The following is a 25,716-nucleotide window of genomic DNA, read 5'->3' as shown; positions in this document are numbered from 1 at the left end:
TTATAAAACATGAACAGCAATCTGTAATAATGGTTCTCAAGATTAAATAGTATGTGAAAGTGTATAATGGCAGGTCACAGGTGGCATAAACAGTTGCTGATAGTAGTATTTAATCAGAGGTGATATTGTTCATGGAAAGGGCTTCACAACTTTAAAGTACACCAATTTAAAATCAGTTTTTTTTTGTGCTGGTCCTGGGGCTTGAATGCAGGGCTTAGGCACTGTCTTAAAGCACCAGCCTTGAGCAGAAAAAGCTACCACTTGAACTACAGCTCCACACCTGGCTGTTGCTGGTGATTAACTGAAGAGTCTCATGGACCTGCCTGGGCTGGCTTTGAACTGTGATCCTTAGATCTCAGCATCCTGAGTAGGATTACAGGTGTGAGCTACTGGCACCTGGTTTCTCCATAGATCATTTTGATACCCCTAGTTCCTCCATGGAGTTCTCCATGGAGAACACTGGCTTTGTTTTGGTTTTAAGATGAACATAAATAAAGTGGTCACGGTGGAACTCCTCACCCCAAATCATTATTGGAAGCAAACAAGGCACTCCCAATTCTCTGACTAGTGAGTTGAAGTGGACAAATGACCCAGTGCTGGCCAAGGAGGCATTGCTAGTGGGAATGTTAAGTCAACTGGAACTACTAGGGGGTGGTGTCCCCTCTGTTCTTGGAATCTCTCTTTTCACTGGAGGAGAACTCTGTCCTCTGCTCATGTCCCAGGAGGAAGCTTGGGACTGACAAAGCACTAAAGTAAACCCTCGAGCCTTTCTTTGCCTGTTTGTTGTATGAAACAATACAGTTTTAGCCATTTTGAACTAGGGTTCTGTCCCTTAGAACCAAAGGCATCCCATCTTGACTTCTTTTAGGAATAAAATACTAGCACGGAGATTTGATCGTACAACTCTTCCTAGAGTAAGCAAAGTACTTTTGAGGTTCTTAAACCTAATGCACTACAGGGTTCCGAATCAGTTCACAAGGAAAAATCAGCTGAAGTGGGGTGTTCGGGATTGCTGTACACTAATGCTGTCAACCAGGCATCTGGGAAATTGTGAGTAATAATGTGTTGAATGCCTCATTTCTTTTGCACTAGCCTAATTGCTTTGTTTAAATTATCTGAGTAGTTGTACAAGGGAATTGCTATTCCACAAAGCCATTTATGGTTACAGTGCATCTTGATCAATGTCACCCCTTCGATCATTTCCCCCCATTCTTCCCAACCCACCCTTTACTCAATGTTCGTAATGCCAGAGGAGGTATGCTGTATTTTATGACTGCATTCTTCCCCCTTTCCTCTCTTCATTGGATCAGTCTGGTTGCACTCAAACTCTGATTTGCATATCTGAGCTGAGAATTATTCTAGAGTTCTCCCTTTGCAGATTTCTACATCTTTAAATTCGGAATCTTTCCCAAGAGACTCCAGCTGCCACATGATTAACTCTGAGCACCCCACTCGAGTTTAGCACTTGTGGGGTGAGAGCCACTTGGGGGAGATGGACACATGACCCAGCAAAGACAGCACGCAGGAGAAATATGAGTGGAACACTTTGCCCTGGACACACCATCTGACTGCAGCTAGCCTTTCACAAATTCTTAAGTGACTTCATTTGTTCTTCTGGTCAGTTCTGCCCGGGCCCTGAGATCTGATACTTTAGTGGATGCTACAGCTACCGGATGTAACAGCTGATTTACCAAACCATAAACCCTCTTGAGCCTTAGGGCATTTTGCCAAGAGACTGCCTGAGATTTGCGGCTCCAGTTTTAGCACATGGGCTGGGTTTCTTCCTGCAGTGCTTAGAAGCACGTGTGCTTGAGCAATGTTGAGGCTCTTAGCTCAATCGCTCCAAAACATCTTCAATGAAGATGATGCTCAGGGGCTGCTTTGATCTTAGAAAGGAGGCAACAGTAGATTCAGAGCACATGTCCCTTTAGGACTAATCTCTTTCTAGAACGATTCTTGCATAAACTCTGTATGTCTAGCCTTTATTTGTATTCACTTTGGCCTCATTCTTTGGCTATTTCCTGCATACATTTTTTCCTCCCTTTTGCAATTAGGTTGTAAAGTCGTCTAGGTCAAGGAAAACCAGCTGCTTCCTTCGCAGGACTGAGCGGATGTATGTATTAATAAAGGGCTGGATGATGAATCTATTAGAATGGTATTATTCAACACATGGGAGCAAATGAGCGGCGCAGGCTTGCTGTGAGGAGGAGTATTGCTGCCTTTCACACAAGGAGTAAATATCATGCTTTGCATTGGACCAGTATTTATTCTATGACCGGATTTAGTTTGTAGATCGTAGCATTAAATGAGAATTAGGAGGCAGGTCAAAGCAATTACTCCTTGGTTCTCTTTTAGAGCTAAAACGAGCCCAGATTGATGAAAGCTGTCTAGTGTTTGAAAGACCACAAACTGGCACAGTGAGCCGTGCCAGTATTTTAAAGTTCCTCACTTTGGGGGAGACTTTCTTGATATCCTTTCTTGGGTGGTGGGGAAATAATTCCACCAGGGACATAATACACACGCACCCTTTTGAGTCTGCCAAGGTGAGGAAAAGAAAAAGAGGGAGAGAGGAAGGGAGAGTTACAGACAGATGACCAGATACTGACGTGGCAGCACATTTTTCTGTGTCAGATACTTATCTTTGCCGCCGAACATTTTTTTTTCCTCTCCTTAGAATATGGAAATAGGGTCTAGCAATACTGAGGTTAATAAAGGTTTTTGTTTTATGATGCACTGAAATTATTTCCTCATGGTTAAAGAAAAACAGGCTATTCTTTAGCTTAAAAACGTGGCAGTGTGTACTTATAATTGTGGAGAAGAATACTTAGGTTTTGTAATTTCCTTTGGAAAAAAATGTTATAACTTACTCTGAATGAATACAGTAGCTTTCTACTAAAGATTATCAACCAGAATATGTAGTTCTGGAAATTTTAGCTCTATTGACTTCAGCGTTCTGGAGGAAGGCCAAATGAAAATATCTTCCTTATGGGTTAAGAAAGAATAATCACAGCTATTTATTTTAGCTATGTAAATGTATGCATTGTTTTTATTAAGGCAGTCCTCCGCTATTTCAGATTGTGGTTTTTCTTCTCAGTGTTAGGACTGAACAGAACTTATACGATGCTATATATTTCCCATGAATACTAGATAGTCCTTTATTTCTTCTGGAAAATGAACAGTAGAGCTAATCCGGAAAGCCATGCTCTGTTTGCTTTAGCATGCAGCTCAAGCTCAATAAACCCAGGATCAACTTACTCTTTCTCCTTTGGGACCTGCAGGGCCGTGGGGTCCCATAGGACCATCTGTACCCTAAATAAGAGAGAGAAAAAATAAGCAATAAGAGACACGTGTCAAGGCCTACAGGCAAAGCAGTCATGACTTATTTTAGGCTTTTCCTGGTGTGGGTGATGCCTTAGGAGTCAGACCACTCATCTCTTTTTCAAAGTGCTTTTCTATTTGATTTTTCTCAGGGAAGTGCTTTTCTAGAAACTGGTGCAAAAGGGATGGGTTATATAACTGAAATGTCCATGAGCGGTATGCACAAAGAGCCATCCAGCATAGGTGTTATATATTTCCTCCCTGCCTAAAGCCAGCATCCTCACTTTGCCTCTGTAATTGTCACAAGAAAAATAGAGCTTTCTTTCCTGTCACCCCTTCCTCAAATTCTTTCATCTACTGCTTCCCTTGGCCAGACATGCTTGGCTGCGTAAGTGCCTTCCACAGCTCTGCAAGTGGAAACATATATTCAATGGAGCAGTGTTTAACTGTCCAAACCAAGCAGGGAAGGAATTATTTTTCTAGGTTCTGCAGCAGTGGCTGTAATTAGCAGGCTCACAAGTTGCAAATTAGGCAAGCGGAATAATTTAATGGTAGCAATGTCTGGCTATTTGGTTAGGCCAGGGCATTTCAGAAATAGAGGAGGCAATATGTGAATGGAAATAATGAAAATAAAGTGAACTATAGGAACAATTTCAGTATAATTTCTTTCATGCTGAAGATTGATAACCTGGGGCCTCAGGCTTGCTGGGTAGATGTGTAACCACTTGATCCACTTGTTCCTTTCTACACTGGTTATATTCCAGGTAGGGTCTTGCTTTATGCCTAGGCCAGCCTGGGCTTGGATCCTCCTATGTTGCTGGGGATAATAAGTGGGTGCCACTGCACTCACTGGTGTAGATGGATTCTCTTGGACTTTATGCCTTGACTGGCCTCAAAGGTTGACTTCCTGATTTTTCCCTCCCAAAGGTAGGCTTGAGTCACTGCACCTGACTAGTAACTACTCCCTTTTCTATTCTCTAGTATTTTGCGTTACTCTATGAGAGCCTTGATAGCAAAGAATTGAGTCCCAAATTCCTTCTAGTGTTGCTGAGATATCATCATCTTAGTCTTACTGCCTGGACTCAAAGTTCATCTTCAGAAGACTTTTAAATGCTGAGTATCTGCAGCTGAAATGTCAGAGATGGAGCTGTTAAGAGCCAAAGGAAAGAGATAAAATGACAGGAGACAGGCAAGTAATTCCCATGAGCAGAGACTTCATTCCAAAGATGTTACATTTCTTAGATAGACAGAAACCTAAAAGGAAAAGTTATGTTAAAAACAAATCCACATTGATCTCTTCAGAGGGCCTCTCATGAAATTACAGGGAGTTTTATTGGTTATGGAAAGATGTGTGTGGGATGCTAAGACAAAGGAACCCAATTAGATGGCTCATTCTTTACACCTAGAGAATTGTCCAGACTTGAACTTGAGGCTTTCCTTCACGCTGTGCTGCATCCCATTTTCTGATCATGTGGTCCTTTCTCCTTTTTGGCATCGGTGCTAAGTACCCCCTCATCATCTGAGGAGACCCTGAATCACGCGCTTCACAGCTGCACAGCATGTCAGAGCAAGATAAGGGACGGACTCACCCGGGATCCTGGCTTCCCGTCTAAGCCAGATGCTCCCTGTGTGATTGGGTTGGTAGCAGGGTTGGTGGGTGTAACACGAATGACAAGAACAGAGATTAGTATGAGGTACCAGTGAACAAAAATGCAACACTTTTAACCACAGAATACACAGTCACAGGATTCTGGAATGAATAATCACATGGCTACAACTTGTTAGTTTCCAAAACGAAAAACTAAACAACAAACCACATGACAATAAACACCCCACAGAGGATGGCATTTTAATGACATTCCTATTAGGCAAATTCTCACTTAGAAATCAAGTGAATGAGAGTTATAGAATTTGCTATTCCCAAAGTAGCTACTGGTCAGGAACAGTCAACTATCTAAATTTCAGTATGAAATTCACTTTTGGAAAGACAACCATTCACAATCTATATCTGAGGCATTGAAGATATTAGGTAATTAGGAGAAACGCTTACTTTAAAAACCAATTTTAAGGTCTTAGAGAAAAAGGGAGCTGTAACTACTACATGTGTTAGAAATTTTATGGAGAACAAATACTTGGTTTTCCTATGCTAGGATGACTGGATTTTTCTAAGATTATTTAATATTTTCTGGGTGGTTCCTGCTAGTCACCACTAGAGGGACTTCCAAGAACAGGGAAAAAAAATCTGTGAGACTATGGTTATAAATAGTTCCCTAACTAAGTTATTTCTCCATTTGCTTCAAATAATCCTTGTATCAGAGCCTAAAGGAGAAATGCCTTAAAAAAAATCTAATGTTCTAAAACAATGAATGCATGCATTTCTTTACCTTGAATTCTAGGCAATTGTATGTGATCAAAATAAATTCAATTGCTTTAAGAAAGCTTTTGTGTCTTATAAGCCGAAGTATTTATAGTACTTGAAAGATGCTGATAAGATGGAGTGTTTAAGAAGAGGATGAATTAGCTTTGTAAGTTCTCTTGACAAGGGTGTAGAACTCTTCCCCAACTTATGCTTCTGAGGTGAGTGAAAAAAATATTCTAAGTGCTCTTGGCTCATGCTTGTAATCCTTGCTACTCAGGAGGCTGAGGATCATGATTCAAAACTAGCCCAGGCAGGAAAATTGGTGAGACTGTCACCTCCAATTCCACCAAAAAGCTGGAAGTGGAGCTGTGGCTCAATTGGTAGAGTGCCAGAAAAACTAAGCGACAGTGTCCAGGCCTTAGTTCGAGCCCCAGTACTGCCTACACACACAAATCCCAGCTGCAAACTGCCAAATGATACTCTATAACATACCTTTAAGTATTTCATCCTATGATGATCCATTACTATAATCTGAAATATGTTTTTACTTATCAGTGATTAAAGACATGTATTGGTGTTTGGTGTTCACTTAATCAGGCCAAAGTATAGCTTTTGACTAAATGCTACACAAAATTATCAATAGCCCTCATTTGAAATGAAGTTTAAAAAAAATCAGATGAAAAGTTAGGAAATCCAAACAGTTTTCCTTTGGATATTTTCTTCAGTCATTATTACTATATTTGAAAATAATCAAGAAAATGGCAAGAATTTTATATTGATAGTACACCTGCCTAGAGACATGAGTAAATAGTTCACATATATTATAGCAGTTAAATCTACACTGTAGAGGGCTTCTGTTTTTCACTCGAAGAGTGAATTCATGGGCAACATGTATTGTGTGCCTGATGTACCACTGGCTTTCACTGCTGTATCGGGTACAGTGGGGGTACTTTCATATTTAAGCACAGTACTCATAGGAAAAAAATGAGTGCTCATCAACTTTCTTCCCTCCTAAATGTCAAACAGATGTAGGAACTACTTTCTATTTGTTTTATGTCAACTTTTACTAATGTAAACAGGCAGCATATTAAAAGCTTGGAACGAAACCTTCATATTCAGTAATAATTTTAACAAATCTTTTTAGTTGTGAAAAAAAAGGCTGGTATATAGTACAGACAAAGGGAAATCCCCTTTTCATTAAAAAAAGACCTCTAAATCTTCCTTGCTATCTATATTGTCAAAATCCCCTCCTCACAGTATTTTTCTAACAAATGATATAAAACATGTACAACATGATGTGACTGATTAATGTCAGGAGTACAACGCTGACGTCATCAACAATGGCCAATTGCATACCTGCCACCAACACACGGCAATAGTTTTGGCCTTTGGGGAGAAAATTACCAAGGGATGGCCTTAAACTGTACTAGATCATAAAAGCATCTGGGAGAAATTACAAAATTGTGAGCACAATACCATGTGTGGGTGTGCCAGTTCTGGGGCTTGAACTTTGGACCTGGGCTCTGTCTCTGAGCTTTACTGCTCAAGGCTAGCACTCTACCACTTCCAGCTTTTTTGGTGTTTAGTTGGAGATAAGAGTCTCAGGGACTTTGCTACCTGGGCTGGCTTTGAACCATAATCCTCAGATCTCAGCTCCCTGAGTTGCTAGGATTACAGGACTGAGCCACTGGCACCAGGCTGAGAACACCACTTTTTAGAGGAGGATGGGAGAATTGTCAGCCCTGAAAGAGGGTTGGCATGTATGTAACTGAGAATGACAGACATTTGTGGCACTGTTTGTTATGGGATAGCAGATATTAGAGAAAACAAAAGTAGGCCAAACTCTCCTCTGACTTAATGTTTTCTAATTACACAAATCTCAACCGTAAGGTAGCAACTCTATTTGGGGGCTATGGAAGGTAGAAAGAAAAATCTGAGGTTTGCACTGAAATGGAAAGTTTTCTTTACTTACTGGAAGACCAAGGGGGCCTCTGTCTCCCTTTTGACCTGCTTCACCCTTCAATCCTTTAACACCATTTAACCCTGGGTCACCCTAAATGCAAAAGCAAATGCCAATTTTGGTTGCTATTATGGGTGTGGCAACTGTGAGAGAAGAGAGCCAGTCTCTGAAACATGAATACAGATTCCAGTTTTAGGTGCCTGCAGAGTTGGGCTAGATTTGTGTTACATCATTTCTAAAGTCAGTTTTTAAAAAATGGGGCTGGGGATGTAGCTCAGCAGTAGAGCACATTTGACTAGCTGGCTGAAGGCCTTGGTGTTCAGTCTTCAGCATCCTCTCTCCCCCCAAAAATATTCAGATTGACAGGTAGATAAGATTCTAGAAAGCAAAACTCCATCCGAGCAAAGTGTGCTCAAACACATGCCTGTTCCTGGATTTTTTGAGTTCTATCACACCCATACGAATGCCACACTGCATCCCTTTGATTAAGCAAATGGACGGCAATCAGAATGCTGAAGGAGACTCAGCAGCAAAAGCCCACTCTGCTGCAATAGAAAACTGGAATATGCAGGACAGTGCAACAGACAGACATTTTAAGCCTTTAAGCATTTTGCCCAGGAGAATGAGCCATAAACATAGCGGTTGATGTGTGAAGCAACGCCATTTGTCAAATTCACTAATAATGCCAAATCAAGTGTCTGTGTGGATTCACCAATAGGGTTGGTGAATATCACTGAACAAGGAAGTGAAGATGAAGATCAAAGAGCCTAAATGTTGAACTGTCCATCTGCCCTATGTGAAGAGTCAAGGAGGCAAGAAAATAACTCGCCACTAACACCACCTAGCACAGGAATGGGTGTATCTTGTGAGTGTCCAGTTGGGAAACAAATACAGAATTACATCCATCCTTAGAACCATGTCATGTTTTGAGGGTCAGAGAGGGAGAGCCCTATCTATCAGAAGGGCTACAAGTGACCCACTGTCCTGATGCTAGGCGTTTGAAGTCTGGAATTCTCAGAGTAGGAATCCAAACATGCTAAGAGGTAAGGTTGGATCCTCAGAAGAGCACAGGGTCATGATGAAAGCCAAGGCTCAGTAGGCAACTTCAGTCACTAGGCTTGAGACTTAGAGCTTTCTGTGCGTGTGCACGTTTGGTGGGTGGTCTTGAGCTGATAAACAGGCAAGGGCAGCCGTGGTAAGCTGTGCTGTTCTTTGGTGGATAATCGTGGTTGACTGGACCAAGGCCATTTTGCAAACATGAAATCCAGTAGAACAAAGACCAGATTTCAAATTGAGGCCCAATCTTAATCCAAGATCTGATATTAACCACCTGTAAAATGTCAGGCAAATAATGAAAATTCCTGGGTCTGTAGTTTATCAGCTTATATACATCAAGAAACAAGCAAGCATAGGACATCTGTGAAGAGAGTTCTCTGCTTATCTGCACAATAAATAATTGCATTTTAGACATCCAAAGGCTTTGGGCATCTCCTCATTGAATGGAATCATTGATGGTACTTTCAAATCCAAGGAGAAGTCCAGAATGGGAAGCATGAGTTTAGTTCTGGGGGCGAGGGGGAGGCCCAGAGAGGTTGAGTAACTATGCACATTACAACCTGAAAGATGGGACTCTCTTTTCTGACCCTCCAAAATAGTATTCTACTAAAACACTGTCACTCCCTGGCATTATGGGAGATAACATTTTTTTAGAGGAGGTGTGAATTCTTTCCATTCTTGGTATGTCATCTGCCTGTCCCCCAAAAGGAAAGTCAACATTTCCTGAGGCATACCAGTCAATAGCTACTACCAACTCTTTATGTGGACAGACTAGAAGGAAGCCAGTCTTCATCTCACAACCCCAGTAGACAGAGTTGACAGCCTCGGGGCTTTCTGATGCCTAGTGCCAACACTGTGCTGAAGATTGTCCCTGAGACCTACATAAAGGCCAAGAACACACACAGAGACTATTTCACAATGCAAGCTGCTCTAATTCTGATAAGTGGGCGACTCTCCACTGCTCTCTCTAACCCAATGCATATTAATACTTGTAAGGGATTAAAAACTAAAAACCTCCATACCATCAGAGACCTGGCTCTCTGGACAATGAAAGCATGTGGATGATGGAATACTGTTTATTACACAGCAAGCAAGATGTTTCAGTGAAGAACCAACCAAGCTAGAGAACCGTGAAAAAGAAAAAAGCACCTGGATTCATCTGAGAATCTCATCAGACAACTTCTCAATGGTTGACTATTGAGCCACATTCCCAGCCCTGTTTCTTAAATATATAGCGACAAGGAAAAAAGTAAAAGGCAGAATAGTGGACTTGCAGGTGCTATCACTTAAGCTGCTGAAATTTAAATGTGTGGTGAACGTACCACAATGCTTAAAGGCTTAAAGATTATCAACGTTTCTTGACAAGGAAGACAGGACAGACATGCTTCTGTCATGCTTTTCCACAATCATCAAGGAAGCAGAAATCAAATAATCAAGGGATTTGTTGAATTACCTTTGGTCCAGGAAGTCCATGGGGTCCCTGCAAATGGGAAACACAGTTTTTAATTAAGAAGTGATGATACCGTTTTGCAGCACAAGTGAATATTATATCAAATAACCAAAAGGTAGCTTGTTTGTGCTGTAGCTGGAGGCAGGCAGACTCCTGGATGTTATTACCCACCCAAACATTCCTTCCTGCTTTTGGACTGCGCTGTAATAGGAAATTCATTAGTAGCAATTCTCTCTGCTAAGTACCTATGTGAAACAGGGAGAAAACTACCAGGGTTACATGGATGAAAAATTAGGGGGTGGGGGGAATGCAATTTTGAATTTATATTACTCCTTCTCAAGTTTCCACTGAAAATTGTGTGTGTGTGTGATGTTTCATGAGTTTACTCAGAATGGAAGGACTTGAAAGCCAGGAGTGCTAGTCTTCAGCAAAAAAACTCAGGGACAGTGTACAGGCCCTGACTTGAATTCCGCCCCCCCCAAAAAAAAAATCCAGGAATTTATCAAATCAAAGCAAAGTCCTATACTTTAACTAGCAAGGAAGAAGAAAGCTTTTTCTCCTTAACAACTCCATACCCAAGGTATTGAAGGATCTAAAGGGGACAGGAAGTAAGGACATGGTAGTGAACTGTAGAATTCCAGCATCATCTTTTTGACATTAAGAAGGGCGGAACATTATTTGTATTGCTTTTAGTTTTACAAAGAGGAATTGTTTAAGGCTCTTGAACAACTGTTTTCTTAAATCAGAATTTAATCAGAACTCCACACATTTTGTAGAGGCAAAATAAAGATGAATACTTTAAATTAATTGGCAGTTGCTTAAACCTGTTCAAATGTTTTAAATAACCTGCTCAGGGAAAGGCATATTTAAATCTCCATCGGTGAAATACAACAGCAGGAATGATGTTTTGAACAAGCAGTGCCTAGAGTATTTGTTACATATATCCTCAAGTTTACCTTCAGATAAGTTGTGTATACACATTTTCAGGAAATGGCTGCCTCATTTAAATAATGGCTTAAAATTCCTGCAAGCTCATTAATTTTATCATCTGAACAGGATGTAGCATTCTAATTTAACCTTCTAAAGTCAAGCAGAGGGAGTATAAACTAAAATATGGGATTTACTTGATTCTTAAGGAATTGTTTTTAAGAAAATTGCTTTTAAGAAAACCAAGTTAATTGTCATGGTTTTGTATTATGAAATAGAAGTGGTAGTTGGTAGATGATTTGACAGCCTCAGTGGCTTGGATCTTTCCTAAGCTCTCTTTACACAGCAATAGGAGGAAAGACTGGCTAAAATGTACAATCTGTTATTGGTCACTTCCAGTTTAATGAAGGCACCTCAGCCTCCTGCCCTGCTCTCTGGCCCCCATCAAAAGCATTTCAAGTCCTAGGCCTGCTACATTCTAATTGCTTAATATAACTGTCTGACATTCAGAGAACTAAACATTAATGGCTGACTTCCTCAGTAGGCATAAGTTCTATGAGAACCACTATTTCCATTGGCCACTGCAAGACAATATAATAAGGTACTGGATCTGCCTCAAGACATCCCCAGATCTATGGGAAAGGAAAAAGATATAAAATGTTTGTCATCTGTGGAAGTAAAATGAATTGTGATTTTGTTTCAGCAAGGCAAAATTTACTTCTTCAGAAGAGTGTGCCATCAGACAGGAATCTGGCCACCAAGCAGGCAGGTTGCTCCACTGTTCATTTGCTAACACAGCAGGCCCCACCCTTCTGCTCAGAGCTCAGGATCACAATCTGCTCATGATTGGCTAGTTTGAACAGGGTAAGATGTATTTACATGAGGTGACCATTAAAAAACTTTGCTTTTGTGCTGTTAATTGTAATTCAATCTCAAAACATATCTCATAGCGTGTGCTATTTCTAGAGCAATCAGGTGTGTTGTAATTCCATCTTGAGAAAACCAGGTAAACCTCAATTTTAACCACTGTTTTATATATATGTGTGTGTGTGTGTGCAAGTGTGGACACACACACACATTTTTTTTTTTTTTTGCTGGTCCTGGGGCTTGAACTCAAGGCTAGCACTCCAGGCACTTGAGCCACAGCACCACTTCTGGCTTTTTCTAAGTAGTTTATTGGCGATAAGGAATCTGATGGACTTCTCCACCTGGGCTGGCTTCACATCATGATCCTCAGATCTCAGCCTCCTGGGTAGCTAGGATTACATGCATGAGCCACTGGCACCTAGCTTTATAAATATTCTTACTGGATATTTTGCTGCTTAGAGACGAGAACAGTCACTGGTTAAAAGGATCTGCCAGTGTTCATATGGCAAAGTTGGGAGAAAGCTTGTCAAATCTGTCTGTCCTCAACTCTCTTATCCCAAAGATCTCCTATCTCTTTTCCCAACACATGTGTGTCTGGGGTGAAAGACATTTTAAAGTCAGTACGTCTCAAAACACCTCATATTTTTCTGTCAATCCCACAGAGAGTAGTACGAAACACAAGCTGGTTGTTCAGAGGACCCGTGCATGTTTTCTCTGGTAGCATGCTCATAAAGAAAGAATTACATTTTGGAGACAAAGAAAACTTACCATGGGGCCAGGTGGGCCATGGGGACCTGGAGGGCCAGGGGGGCCTATGATCTGTGTATCCAAAAAATAAACATGGATTTGGTTACTTCATTTAGATAAGGCAGTTCAGTCTGAGCCTTGCGCTGGGTCTCTGCTAAGGCCATTAATAGCTTCAGAGGAAGAAGGGTTTTCAGAGAAGTCATGGGTTTGAGTCTCTTAGGTTTAAAAATTCCTCTCTCAGAGCAAAACAGCTTCAAGAATAAAAAAAGAAAAAAAACACCCTACAGTTTTGTTCTACAAAAGCCAGAATAAATCAAAAGAAAAGGAAACAACTTATTACCAAGAAATTCTCTAATGCCGCAACCACTACTAAACTCTCGAATATGTCATGAAGCATAAACAGGGCTGCGGCGAAATGAAGGAATGCGTATTCCATGTTCACAAAACTCTACCCATGGCGTTATGGGAAACCCATTGATTTTCCTCCTCAGTCCTCGGAGAAATTGCTTCTAACTCTCCTGAGTCACTCAGTCTCTTTCTGTGTGCAAGGCTGACACATAAATTTCTTCTCCAGTTTGACAAACCCAAGTGGTCCAGACATTACTACTACTGATAAGCCATCTGGCATAGGTGCAGCTGGGTAAATAATTATACGTGTCAATGTTTTTCAGGAGCTACAGAAGTTAGGGGACTTACAGAAGGACCCTGAGGACCTGGCAAACCGGAGTCTCCTTTCTCTCCTTTCACTCCATTGGCACCCTACAAATAAACAGTAAGTGGAACAAAGCATGTCAAGTTATTTCCAAAGTGTAAAAGACAATGGACTCCCTCTGCCCAAAATGTCATTCTATTGAAATGTTATACTATTATGCACATAAAAGATACAGAAGGATTTACCAAGGAGATAATAAAATCCTTAGGATTGTGGGTGATATGTAAAATAAGATATGAAGTATGTAGAAACTAAGTTGAGCTTGACTGGTTAAAGTTTCACAGCATTAAATACATTGGGCTATAAATGTTACATCTTTGGGGTAGTACTCTATCAATTGTGTGTGTGTGTTGTTACTGGGGCTTGAACTTGGACCCTGGGTGCTGTCCCTGAGCTCTTTTGCTCAAGGTTAGTTCTCTACTTCTTGAGCCACCCTGCCACTTCTGACTTTTGTATGTATGTGTGTGGTTAACTGGAGATAAGAGTCTCATGGACTTTTCCTGCCAGGGCTGGCTCCCAACTGTGATCCTCAGATCTCAGCTTCCTGAGTAGCTAGGATTAATGTGTGAACCACTGGTGCCAGGTGGTAGTGCTCATTTAAGTAGCAAAAGGCGTTTTCTGTTTTCATTGCATTTATTTATATCTTTGTTTTTTTTTAAAGTTTTTTTTTTTTGGGTCCAGTCGTGGGGCCTGAACTCTGGGCCTGGGCACTGTCCTTCAGCTCAAGGCTAGCGCTCTACCACTTGAGCTACAGCACCACTTCTGGCTTTTTTCTTTTTGCATATGTGGTGCTGAGGAATCAAACCCAGGGCCTCATGCATGCAAGGCAAGCGCTCTACCACTGAGCCATCTTCCCAGCCCTATCTTTGTTTTTTTAAAAGGTCAAAAGCAGTAGAATTTAGTACATCAAAAAAATTTCTGCCTAGCACTGGTGGCTCCCACCTATAAATTTGAAATCTGAGGAATGCTGTTTGAAGTCAGTCCAGGCTTAGCTCTAATTAACCACCAAAAAGTGGAACTGTGGTTCAAGTAGTAGAGAGCTAGCCTTGGGCAAAAGAAGTCCAGAGATAGCACCCAGGCCCTGAGTTCAAGCCCTAGGATTGGCACAAAATATAGATTTAAAAAATTTTATATTTCTCCTATGAAATTTTCAGTAAAAATGAGGGAAAAACTATCAAAGCACCATCCCTTATTATATACATAGAGAATACTGTGAGATGACTTGTCTACAATCAGTGACACATGTATACTAAATGAAAGTGAATAATTACATTTCTTTTGCTATCTCTAGTAGACTATAGTGAAAATAATCCAGAAAACATGGTATATTCTGTAACTCAGCCATCATCTTTAAGATTTTAGTTCCTTTGTTGGGGTAATTAACCAAGAATACTTCAAACAGGTCAAAGTAAAAAATAACCGTTAACTGTGATTGCAAAGAATGTAATTCCTTACTGTTTGTCTTAGAATACAGCATAAAAATTATAAACATACCGGCAATCCTGGGAGTCCAATTCCTCCTTTTTCACCTGGCATGCCTGGGTCCCCTGTGTCCCCCTTCGAGCCTTTGAGTCCCTACAAGTGACAGGTTTGCATGTAACAAGGGTAGGTGGTGACACATGACAATTCTATCCTGGCAAAAACAGAAGTCCAGATCAATTTCTTAAAGTGGTTGGTCCTCTGCTGAGAGGATTCTGATTTGGGAGTTTGGTAGTTCATCCAACAAACAACCTTTTACATGGAATTCTATTTCTATGAGGTCATTTAAATGTGAAAAATGGAAAATTTAGCTTTTAATATTATTTTGCCAGATTTTATATAGTTCAGGAAGACAATTCTTACTAGTTCAGAAAGCAATTTTATGCTGCACTCCTTCACAGTACAGAATGTGTTATAAGTCAGGATCTGGTGGGATAACAGCAGCCCACACAAAGTTTCCGATCTCCACACATGAGGCATTCCTGCTCCCCTTCGTTGTACATGTAAATTCCAGACTTCATTAGTTCTCAGTGGTCCACCTACATTTTTGTACACCGATGCTCAAACAATACTCCAGCTTTTCGTAGTATTCTTGTTTTGTTCTCCTAATAGCTCTACAAGGTGAGCTGGAATGCTATTCTTTACTCTCCTTTTACACTGAGGGAATAGATAAATATGCACTTTGGAATGCTAACACGTAAGAATTGTGTAACATGAACAGTGATAGTTACTTACATCGCTAAGCATTTTTATCCTGGGCACCTTTCTGCATTATGAGCACATGGCCCATTCTCCATATTCTGTAGCAAACATTATCATTGCTGTTGGGCTTCTCAGAGCTGCGTATCTTAGGAAGAGGAACATGTCTTTTCTTGTAAATTAGACCTATTTCATAGGATTTCTAATCCAGAACTATATAATATACTGGGGTATTGGATAGGTGCCTTCTTAGATAGCTCTTTCTTATTAATTAGACCTTGATTTGTTTTATGGATCTAGGGATAGAGAAAATCAACATGGCCAATCCACTGGACTTTGTGGCAGGAGGATTATAATACCTAAAAAGAAACCCAGCAATTATATACTTAGGGCTACTTGGTAAGTCATTTCTTATTTATAATGACTAACAGTGGGAGAAGTAATCTTAATATGACCTTTGCTTTATATAGAAAATCAAAAAAGATCCTTCTTATCATGTTTATTTAATGTGTCATTATGACTTTAACATCCAACTTGGATATTAAAAAAATAACTCGGGGAGGGGAGATGTAGTTGTAGAGATGGGAGGGAAGGGATGATAAGGGAAAAACAAAGGAGGAGGCAACAATGCTTGATAAGAAATGTATTCATTACATTGCTCCTGTGATTGTAACCCCTCTGTACAGTATTTTCACAATAAAAAACTTAAAAAAAACTCTTCTACACTTAATGATCTGTGTGAAAGAAAATTTCTTCTGATGAGTACATGGCTTGTTGGCTTTATCAAGAATCTCCTTGATTTTTTGTTTTAGTTTTAGCCATAAACTATTAACATCTTGAAATTCTTTTGTGGTTTGTTTCTTAAAGGCAGGGGTCACTGAATGATAGTTTCTATATCCAATCCAGGGATTGTTTTTGAACAGGCTGAACTTTAAGAAGAGCTGGAACAAAAAAGAATGTGTTGGGGGCTGTTCACAAACAGCACAACTTCAAACATTTTTTTCTCTGGTCCTTTATAGAAGAGTTTGCTAACTTCTGATTTAGGGTAAAGCCCCAAAGTTGCTGCTATATTCTGGAAATCTATCAGGCCCTGACTGTTGGGTCTTTACTAAGGATCTAGGATTGTAAGTAAATTATGTGGAAGAAGAAAAAAAGTAAAAATAATGTATGTTCTAATTCTATGAAAACAATGGTCACTGATTGTAATATTACTTGTACTCACTTGCCCAAATTACAGGGATATATACACTAAATTGGTAATGACCTAACTAGTTTACCAAAAATTTCAGAGTAATTATTGATAAATTGATCACTAGTTACTAAAAGCAAAATTAAAGTATCTATCTGTTGCTGTTTCTCACTAGTTACTAAAAGCAAAATTAAAGTATCTATCTGTTGCTGTTTCTCTAACAAAACTAATGTTTCCTTTAAAGCAGATGCCTTTTTTGAGAGCTTACATTGGCTCTAGGACAGAGGGTGATGAAAAGGTGGTTGTCATGTATCATTATGAATGACTATAATAGATGAAGTGACCAATAGTGATGCTATAAATACAGTTTATGTATTTGAAAATTACCTGCTCTCCATCAACTCCTGGGAGTCCTGGAGATCCCTGTTCCCCCTGTGAAGATAAAAAAACAACAGCTTATCTTCATCTTATCATTGCTAACCTATGGTGCAAGTTGGTTAAAAGTACAGTTTGGCTGGGCACTGGTAGCTCATGCCTGTAATCCGAGCTATTCAGGAGACTGAGATCTGAGGATTATGGTTTGAAGCCTGCCTGGGCAGAAAAGTCCATGAGACTATCTCCAATAAAGCCAGAAGTAGCGCTGTGGTTCACTACCCCTGAGCATAGAGAAGCGCAGGGACAGTGCCCCGGCCCTGAGTGCAAGCCCCACGACTGGCAAAACACACAAACAAAAAAACAGTTTGACTTTAGGAAATGCATCATAACCCGTGAGTGGTAAAAATGTTAAAAATCCCTAATAATTTGATTGTTCATCACATTCTATAACAAAAACCTATATGATTTGGTTGGTTTTGTCTGTAGAAAATCTGTGTGGTATTTATAGTATTATCAGTCACAAATACACAATGCCTCATGCATTTACAGCATGGTAACTAGCCCAGTTTGAATGAATTCATAATAACTCCTGAAAAGCCTCTTTGAAGGAGATAATAAATCAAATAATATCTTCATCCACATAAAATTACCTTTAGATCAATTTCCTATGGTATGCCAGGAATGAAATACAACTTTCAATTCATATTGATTTATTAGCACTTTTGACAAACTCAAACTATACAGATTGATGGTTTTTTTTTTCTTTTTTTAAACTAAAGAAATTTCATGAAAACAAATTGGAACAAGATGCTGGAGATTAACCAGGCTATATTTGTTTAGTCACCTTTCAATTTTGAAAAGTATGGAACCAATGAATTTCTTGAAATGTAAAACATTTTTAATTTGTCAAATCTGTGTAGGTCCTATTACAAATAACCCAGAATTCTGCCCAGTGGCAACTCTGAAACCAACTCTTTGGAGTGTGAGTGGTCTGCACACAGGCAACTGTTTTGAGCCTGCCTTCTAGAAAAAATTCTGTGTGTTGGTGGGACAAACCACAAGATTGAAACAGCTATTCCTCTTCTACCTGGTAAAAACCTTAAGAGTTGTGGGCCAACGGACAAAATAGGAACTTTCTAGGATTTAAGGAAGGCTTGATCTTGTTCCAAACAAATGAATTTTTTTTAAAAGAAAAAACCTTTTCCTCCCTTTAGATTTGCTTGCTAAGTTTATTTTGCCACTAACAAGTCTGTTGAGGTTGGTTGCACCTGGCTGAATTTTAGCTTCATTCTGCCTGAACAGAAGTTGGAACTCTGTGGCCACAGTAACTGCTTTGCTAAGGTTGTTGCTTTAAAATGTGACTTACGGAAGCCTAAAAGATAAGTGTAATTCATGCAATTTATTTATCCTTCATATAGTTGGTATAGGTTATTTGATTCCCACTAGATCTGTGACTGAATCCAGAGATAAGAATGTACTTTTTATTTAGTAATTGAACCAATAAATATCATTAATAAAATAAAATTAAGTAGGAAGGTAGGCCTTCATGATAGATTCTTCTTAAGCTAGCGGCCTTCTCTAGGTATTGTAAAGAAGGGAGAAAGAAGCCTCTGTGGTTTGGGCAAGAATGAGGTTTACATTTGCTTTGGAAGGTAATTCTGATCCTTGAGATCTAGTCAAGAGAAAAGATAAATGAAGATCCAATGGCCTTGCTTCAATTAAAAAGGAGCCATTTAAATTTAGGGTTGCTTATGAAACAGCTAAATAGTAGATATTTAGGCAGACCTGCTCACCAGGTATAGTGTGGTAGCAGGATATTTTGTCTGTTAATATCTCTTAGGGAGTAGAATAAAAAAAAAAAACCTATACCTTTTCTTGTGTGATACATGAAATGCATTTTGTTTTACACAAAATCTGTTTGATGATAGGATCTGTATTCTCACATAGGCAAAGGCCTCAGTAATATTTTGCTCTATAGTCCTTTAATTGAAAGTCCTTTATTTTGCTCTAAAGTCCCTTCTCTAACCTAGACTTACACTTTTAAATCTACAAAGCCAATGAGTTGGAAAGTTGATGAGTGTGTGTATGTGGGTATGACAGACTTAGCAAATAAACTGACTTAAGAAGCCTAAACAAAGGATGAAGTTTGAAACCGTTTGAACCTCCTACAAAAATCCAATGACGAAAGTCATATTTCAACACGTGTAGCTCAGTTCTGAGAAGTCACAATCCCCAGCCATGTGTTAATTGATCAAACATGGTTGAATGGCTAAGCTTTAGTTAGAAGAAGAAAGCTAGCACCATCAACAGTTTTGGTATAATCAACTTGTACTGGCTTTCTACTGTTTGTTGTTAGTATGAGTCATTAGATAAGAATTTAATGGTGGAAAGAGATGTGTTAAAAACATGATTGAAGAATGATTCCTGAAACTGTCACTTAGGAACACACCAGACAAAAGCATCCCTTGTTCTTTTTATTACAAAAAAGTGTTAGAGAATATTTCTTTGACCCCTAGGTAAATATTTTCTTTTTCTCTCCATATTCTTTGTTTTTCTGTATCCTTCCTTAAATTCATTGCCACTTCCATTTCTTCCCTGACTTTCCTCTCTTCCTTTGAGACCTTGATTTTTTTCTTCATTCTCTGAAGAAACATTATTGATCTTCTGTAGCATTTTGTCAAAGACATATACTTACTATGAGCATCTCTGCACTAGATATAACAAGTAGAAACAAAGACTAACCTTTGGCCCTTGTAGTCCTTGAGGCCCAGGAGGTCCAGGGGGGCCCTAAATCAAGAAAAGACACAATTGAAAAAAGTAGCATACAGTATTCAAATTCATGCTTTAAAGAACAAAACACTACACACCTCCCTTATGTCGATAATCAGATACTGCCATTCCATAATTATAAAAGCTGTCGACTTGTATGACCCTATCAACTACATCAGGTCAGTACAACACTGCAGATGTTTTGGGGCAGTTTAAATGCCTCCCATGCTCATATACATGCTCTTGGACTTGCCTTCTTATCTGCATTTTCAAATAACCTATTTTCCTCTCTGTCCCAATGGCTCTAATGTCCAGAACCCTAAAGAGCAATGCTAAAACTATTAAGAGAAGGCTAAAAAGGCTTTTTCTTTAAAAAAAAAATCATGTTTTCTCTTGATTTTTTTCCTTTCATGAAACAGAGATTCAACAAGGGTAAATATTTTAAGGAAACATAAAATTATCACATAAAACAATTACTGCATTAGTAATACCTTCGACCTGCATGCATCAACACTACGAGTCACACAGCACAGATAGCATGCAATAGGAGTTACCGTGACAGTTAGGGTGGTAATCCTCTGTGGGGAAAACGTATTAACAAAGATAGAGTTACCTATTTTGTGTGCCAAAAGTACAATAATACATTTCTGAGAATAACCTAGCCTTTTGCATGTTTTGGCAAGTCTAATGTCTTAATAAGGAACTGCCAAGGGTCTTCAACACAGTCTAATTGCAAATGTTTTTTAAAAAAAGTATTTTCAGAATTTAGTGGACAGGTAAAGTTAAAGAGCACACACACTAGAGGTTGGTCAGCATAATTTGGGAAATTTGCTCTTGATTAAAAGCTCTATTGGGGTGACATTATTGTATTCATAAATGGCTTTGTTAAATGGAAACTCCTTTGTACAACTACTTAAAGGTAATAAAAAGTAAAAGTTCTATGCTAGAGAACAATTAGAGAAAATGGAAATACTCATTTGCATATCTTTTCTCCTTCATACCTCATTTGCTGCATTATAATTAGCCTTTCTTTTTCTTAGGTGAGACAACTCAAGAGGTTGGCATGGAGTTAAACTAGTTTCTTAAAATGCTACAGTACTTCGTCAAAATACATTCAAAGTAGAAATTTCTAACATATCCATAAATTATATTTCTATTAATATTTTCTAGTTTTGATCTTGCACTAAAAGAACTTTTAGAAAATAGTAAAAAAGGGAGAACATTTTCTCCTAAGGACTCTGCTCATTGAGAAACATTATATAATCACAAGTAAATTTGGGGGTATCAGCTTAATACCACTCCTGCTGATTATTAGTTGTTAAACGTCCTCTCTCTTAACAGGATGGAAGACAATAATTTCTATTGATATAGATAGTACATGTTGATATGAAAAAGACAGACTGGTTCAATACTAGGAAGGCAGAACTAGCACAATAAGCTATGAAGAAGTTTGGAGTTGGTGCTGGGCAGAGAAGATACGTAGGATAAATTCTCCTTCTCTCCCCAATGAGATACATATGTCAGGTGTTAATTTTAGTTCCAGTTCAAAATCATTTAGCAAATAATTGGTTGCATGTTTTCTTTTTTCATTTAGCTACAAATGAGAACTACAAACATCCAATATAGAACACCAACTTATCTTGGCTAAGTTGGGTGTTAGACCCATAGAAGTTACTTTAGACCAGTCGTGGTACTTTTTCATAATCTGAAAATATTTCATAGAACAGTAATCTTCAATAGAGATAATCTAAAATTTTGTATTTCTACTGTAATACTATACATCATACCCACCTACTTAATTATCCTAGAGGCTTTCTGGCAAAAGTTTATAGAGGAGGTTTTAATGAAATGATATGTACAAAACTGTAACGTCTCATTGATTACAAAATTAGAATAAATATTTCCTTTTCTCAAATCTAAAGGCTATCCCACTGAATTGATTTTTTTTTTTAGATCCTAATCCACCAGAGTACTATGTGAGGAATGCTAATCAATTGTTCTGAAGCCATTCAGAAAGATTCAATGAATCTTTATGTTTGGACATGAGTGAGTTGACTCTGGTGAATATTGACTGACTGTGGCGTAAAGTCATATGGAATTTGAGTTAAGAAAAGGAAAGAGTGGGGCTGGGAAGGTGGCTCAGTGGTAGAGCGCTTGCCTTGCATGCATGAGGCCCTGGGTTCGATTCCTCAGCACCACATAAGCAAAAAGAAAAAAAAAAGCTGGAAGTGGTGCTGTGGCTCAAGTGGTAGAGTGCTAGCCTTGAGCTGAAGAGCTGAGGGACAGTGGCCAGGCCCAGAGTTCAGGCCCCACGACCAGACCCCCCTCCCCAAAAAAAAGAATGAATATGCTTTCATATCGAGAGATAAGTGCCAGAGCTTTTAAAGTACAGTGCTTCTACACTGATCAGCCAAATGTATTCAGGAGCATCTAAAACCAATCCAAAGAATAATACTGTTTCATCAGCTTTTACCAAAAAGACAATCTATTGTAATTAAATCTCTACAGATAAGATCTATGAAGCATAGATTCAGTGATTTTCCCCAAATAATCCAGCTAGTCAGCACTAGAGGGACATTTCCATTTTAAGGCCAGGGATAGTTTCAACACAAGACTCTCTGTTCATGCAAAAAAAAAATGCTAATATTGGAAGACAAGAGATTGGCTACCTCTGAAAGGTGGAGGCAAGGATTATAGTGACATTGAAAGTCATTTAGGGTAAATGTACAACATGGCTAATAAGACTTAAAAATGTGTCCTTGTATATGTAAGAGCTTTGAAAACATAATTAAGTACTGGGATGTTTTGAACTCAGGACCTCATGCTTGTAAGCAGATGCAGTACCACTGAGCTATATATCGCCAACTGCTTTTGAGTGATTTATTTTCAGGCAGGGTCTCCTGTTTTTGCCAGAGCTGGTCTGGACCACAATCCTCCATCTATACCTCCCTTGTACCTGGGTAACAATTTAATGTTGAAATGAGAGTCTAGCTAACTTTTTGCCTGGGCTGGTCTCAAAACTCAATCTTCCTGATCTCTGCCTCCCTGTAGAAGGAATTCACAGGGACGAGTCAGTCTTCATTTCTACGGATGGGAAAAGATACACAGAGAAGTCACATGTTTAGTAAGCAGGAGGGCTGAGATTTGAACCCAGGTAACTCCAAAGCTACTGTGCTCTTGTTTTCTTACGCTCCCTCTTCAAGCAAGGAGGTTAAAAAGTCAACCAAACTAACCTCAAGCTCACACTTGATAACGCTTAGGGTTATCTGAAGATAGGAGGGAAAGAAGTGGAGAGATTTTTAAAAAATAATGCAATGATAACTGTGGAAAGGAAAGGCATGGACTGTGGAGGAGAGGATGCAAGGGACTGTGGGAGTTCACACTGCCGTGTATCTCAAAGGGCTACCCGTGTCACTTCCTGAAGCCCAGGGAGGAAGGCTGTCACTTGCCTGCAGGGCTTCGTGCAGGTTGCCGTTGTAGTCTATGATCTCGGTGGCTCCTTGGTCCCCTTTTTGCCCAGGTGGACCCTAGAACACAAAATACACCAAGGGAAAATCATGGGGGTGGGGTGAGTAAAGATTGCCACCAAAGCAGATGGGTAACTAGAAGCCATCTCTTCCCTGTGAAGACCTGACTTCACTGAACAAAATCATTATGTTCATTTTTTTAAGATTTTCAGAGGAGACAAATTATTTTTGTCTTCCTGTCTAGAGTAGATAGGAAGACTGCTTTATAGAAATACAGAAGACTGCTTTTAGCCTATAATTTATAAATTATAGGATAACATTTTTGAAATGTTGTTGGCTTTCTCCGTATTTTTATTAAATCAACCCCGAACTTTATTTTCTCATTTATCCTCACAGATTGCTTTCTTATTCTTTAAAGATGCTCTAGAAGAAATGCCTACATTTCCCAGTGGAACTAGGTCCCCACACAAACTAACCCAAATAGGGAAAAATGTGTAGGTGTGTGCACGTGTGTATTCTAGACTTCTAGAATATATACATATATGCATGCACACTTATACGCATATACATACAGGGATGAAGATGTGGCTCAAGTGGTAGTAGCCACTAGGAGGTGAAAAATCAAGTTCAAATCCTAGTTCCAACAAAGAAGATAGGCTAAGCCAGGCACTGGTGGCTCATATCTGTAATCCTAGCTACTAGTTACTCAAGAGGCTGAGATCTGACAATCATGGTTCAAAGCCAGCCCAGGTAGAAAAGACAGTGAGACTCATATCTCCAATTAACCACCAGAAAACTGGAAGGGGTGCTGTGACTCAAAGGGACAAAGCACTAGCCTTGAGCAGGAGAGCTCAGGGAGAGTGCCCAGGCCCTGAGTTCAACCTGCATAACCACCACCAACAAAAAAACCTAGAATACTGGATTTCTACCCTACTCATATCTGCTACATGATTTCCATTAATCAAGGCCTACTTCTTTGCTTTGTAAAGAGGGTCCATTATTTCTTTATAACTCTGTCAAAAAATAAAGAGCAAGGGAGAATGGTGGCCTTCAATTATCACAACCTCCTGCTTCAGAGCTATCGCTGGCCACTTTAATCTGGGATGGCAAGGGACAAAAGTTACTATGAGAGACATACTCACCCTTGGGCCTAGAGCTCCAGAGTCCCCTTTGTCTCCACGATCCCCCTTTTCCAAATAGGAAAAGGAAAAAAAAGTGAGTCAGTCATAGGAGCAATGGCCTAGAAATCTCTCCAGATTAAGGAAGTATGCATTCACACAGCAGTACGTGAACAAGAAATTCCAAAGAAGAAAATAACAGTACCCACCACCATCAAAGTGCTTTGTAAATACATAGCTTGCATGGAATTAGAATTCCCATGTCTGATAAAAAGGTATCTTGGGACAGCAAAACGTATCAAGTGGTTTCTGTGGTACCCAAGTAACCTTTGACCTTTCACATGGAGCTACCTTCTGTTCATTCTATTGGGAGAGCAAAGGGGACAAAGTACAGCATTTGTGTTGTCTGTACTCACAAAAGAAATGTGGAGATGATTAGGACAGAGAAGGAATGAGCAGTTTGTTCTGGGGAATGAATGTTTTAGGGCAAGTAAGGTCATAGGCCATGCATCTTTCTCTGATGATGGAGATGGTAGAGAAAGTATATTTGTAAGTACAGGCATATAATGCTTAGTGCTGAAATGGACAGCAGCCATCTACAGCAGATTGGCAATGCTAAAGGTCAGGGCCTGGCAGCTCTTTCTCTCTAATGTAATGTGAAAATGATGGGCTTATTTATAATGCTTCTAACAGTGGGTGGAGACCAGGAATAGTCTTAAGGTTTCACAATTCTCCAAAGTCTACACTGAAACAGTGGGGGGGAAAGGTTTCAACCTGTGCAGATGTGAAGGTTCTTTGAAACAGCTTAACTTTATGGAGTCGTTTTCCTGTATGGAATTCAAAGTCTTTTCTACCTTTCTACATAGTTCTATAAAGGACCAATGAACATAAGCAGGGAATGGGATTTTAAAACTTCCCATTTGTGTTATATCAATAGCATGGACCATAATAACTAAATTTGCTACAAAAGGAGAATAAACCATCTCCAGTCTGTTTTCATTTGGAATGCATGTTTCCAGGTTATTAATAGCATTTTAGATATCATGATTCTACTAACATACGAGAAAACATATAAACATATAAAATATATTTGCTTCTTCAGATAGTATATATTGAATGGCAAAGGGAAGAACTACACTTGGTTGACGTTTTAAGACAAGGAAGTCATTTAAATGCAATGTGTAAGTTGAATGTTTATCAGAAGGAAGTTTGAAACTGAAAACT

The 25,716-nt window shown here is 39.3% G+C and overlaps 1 protein-coding gene and 1 long non-coding RNA gene across 2 annotated transcripts in view; one reads left to right on the top strand and one right to left on the bottom strand.

Moving 5' to 3' along the window:
* Window positions 1-25,716, bottom strand: part of Col25a1 (collagen type XXV alpha 1 chain) — a 408,459-nt gene that overhangs the window by 15,121 nt on the left and 367,622 nt on the right. Inside the window, exons 22-32 of the mRNA XM_042701800.1 lie at window positions 24,517-24,561; window positions 23,357-23,434; window positions 20,462-20,485; window positions 19,881-19,925; window positions 17,151-17,195; window positions 14,891-14,971; window positions 13,381-13,443; window positions 12,706-12,756; window positions 10,147-10,173; window positions 4,908-4,943; window positions 3,256-3,309 (exon numbers count right to left, since the gene is read on the bottom strand). Of these exons, the coding sequence (XP_042557734.1) occupies window positions 3,256-3,309; window positions 4,908-4,943; window positions 10,147-10,173; window positions 12,706-12,756; window positions 13,381-13,443; window positions 14,891-14,971; window positions 17,151-17,195; window positions 19,881-19,925; window positions 20,462-20,485; window positions 23,357-23,434; window positions 24,517-24,561 (549 nt within the window). The remainder of the gene's footprint in view (window positions 1-3,255; window positions 3,310-4,907; window positions 4,944-10,146; window positions 10,174-12,705; window positions 12,757-13,380; window positions 13,444-14,890; window positions 14,972-17,150; window positions 17,196-19,880; window positions 19,926-20,461; window positions 20,486-23,356; window positions 23,435-24,516; window positions 24,562-25,716) is intronic.
* Window positions 11,804-16,016, top strand: LOC122127190. The gene is made up of 3 exons (XR_006151092.1): window positions 11,804-11,839; window positions 13,356-13,456; window positions 15,875-16,016. It is a non-coding gene; the product is annotated as an uncharacterized LOC122127190 (long non-coding RNA).

This window comes from Dipodomys spectabilis, unplaced genomic scaffold (assembly GCF_019054845.1).
Source record: "Dipodomys spectabilis isolate Male_0828 unplaced genomic scaffold, ASM1905484v1 ptg000297l, whole genome shotgun sequence".
Classification (NCBI taxonomy): Eukaryota; Metazoa; Chordata; class Mammalia; order Rodentia; family Heteromyidae; genus Dipodomys; species Dipodomys spectabilis.
This window is presented reverse-complemented; position numbering and strand designations above follow the sequence as displayed.